Source organism: Sinocyclocheilus rhinocerous, unplaced genomic scaffold (assembly GCF_001515625.1).
Source record: "Sinocyclocheilus rhinocerous isolate Xijiao unplaced genomic scaffold, SAMN03320098_v1.1 C35931721, whole genome shotgun sequence".
In the NCBI taxonomy this organism is placed as follows: Eukaryota; Metazoa; Chordata; class Actinopteri; order Cypriniformes; family Cyprinidae; genus Sinocyclocheilus; species Sinocyclocheilus rhinocerous.
The window spans coordinates 1-711 of NW_015768058.1; the positions used below are offsets into that span (position 1 = coordinate 1).

The 711-nt window shown below is 40.9% G+C and overlaps 1 protein-coding gene across 1 annotated transcript; it reads right to left on the reverse strand.

Moving 5' to 3' along the window:
- Window positions 1–61: 61 nt before the first annotated feature.
- On the reverse strand, window positions 62–705 carry LOC107735262 (tyrosine aminotransferase-like). Its single transcript, XM_016547007.1, has 3 exons — window positions 595–705; window positions 381–509; window positions 62–310 (listed from the first exon to the last, which is right to left on the reverse strand). The coding sequence occupies exons 1-3, from the start codon at window positions 640–642 to the stop codon at window positions 200–202; spliced, it is 288 nt and encodes a 95-aa protein (XP_016402493.1). The 5' UTR covers window positions 643–705; the 3' UTR covers window positions 62–199.
- Between the last annotated feature and the right edge of the window lie 6 nt (window positions 706–711).

Consider the following 711-nt stretch of genomic DNA (forward strand, 5'->3'; position numbering starts at 1 on the left):
AATAAACTTGAAGTATACTACTTTTTGGTAAGGGGTATGCCAGACTTTTCCAATAATTTAGTCCACTTAAGCTTTTTTTGTCATTCTGGAGTTGGACAACAATAAAGGACAGTAAATGATGACAGAACTGCAACTTTTGGTTAAATTACCCCTTTAGTTTAAGTTTATAAACAATGCTTCATTTTCATCCACTCTTATCTTATAATACACAAAATTGTCCACTCACCATAATGTACATGGCTCCTGATGGCATCACTGGATTCAGCCCGGGAACAGTTGACAACTCCGAGTAACATATCTCTGAGTTTGACTGAAGAGGGACATAAAATTGTGTTATTGTCAGAGTCAGATGTTGAATCTACAAGCTTTTCTCCTCTTACCTTGAGGAAACTGATGGTGCCTTGGTAGAACTCTGGTGGCGTGTCATTCAAAATGCTCTCTAATGCTCCCTGAACCACAGTACATGGTCCCAATATGCGCTGGCTTAGTTTCACAAGTCCTTCTCGAATCTAGAGTAAACATTAGCGTTATTGGTATGTTTTTTTTGTGTGCATATTTTTCGTTTTCTGTTACAGGTGAGAGGCTAATACTTACTCCGGTTCCAAATATGTCATTACGATCATGGATGAGGATCCAGCCCATCCTCCAGCCAGGAACCAACCAGCGCTTGGCAAGACCACCACAGGACAGGATGGGCACGTCACTGCTGAG

Excerpts from the sequence above, each read along its gene's own strand:
- LOC107735262 (XM_016547007.1), bottom strand. The coding sequence starts at position 642 with ATGGGCTGGATCCTCATCCATGATCGTAATGACATATTTGGAACCGGA. Across the intron at positions 510-594 it reads ATGACATATTTGGAACCGGA|ATTCGAGAAGGACTTGTGAA; the intron begins GTAAGTATTAGC and ends TGTTTACTCTAG. Across the intron at positions 311-380 it reads GCACCATCAGTTTCCTCAAG|TCAAACTCAGAGATATGTTA; the intron begins GTAAGAGGAGAA and ends GTCCCTCTTCAG.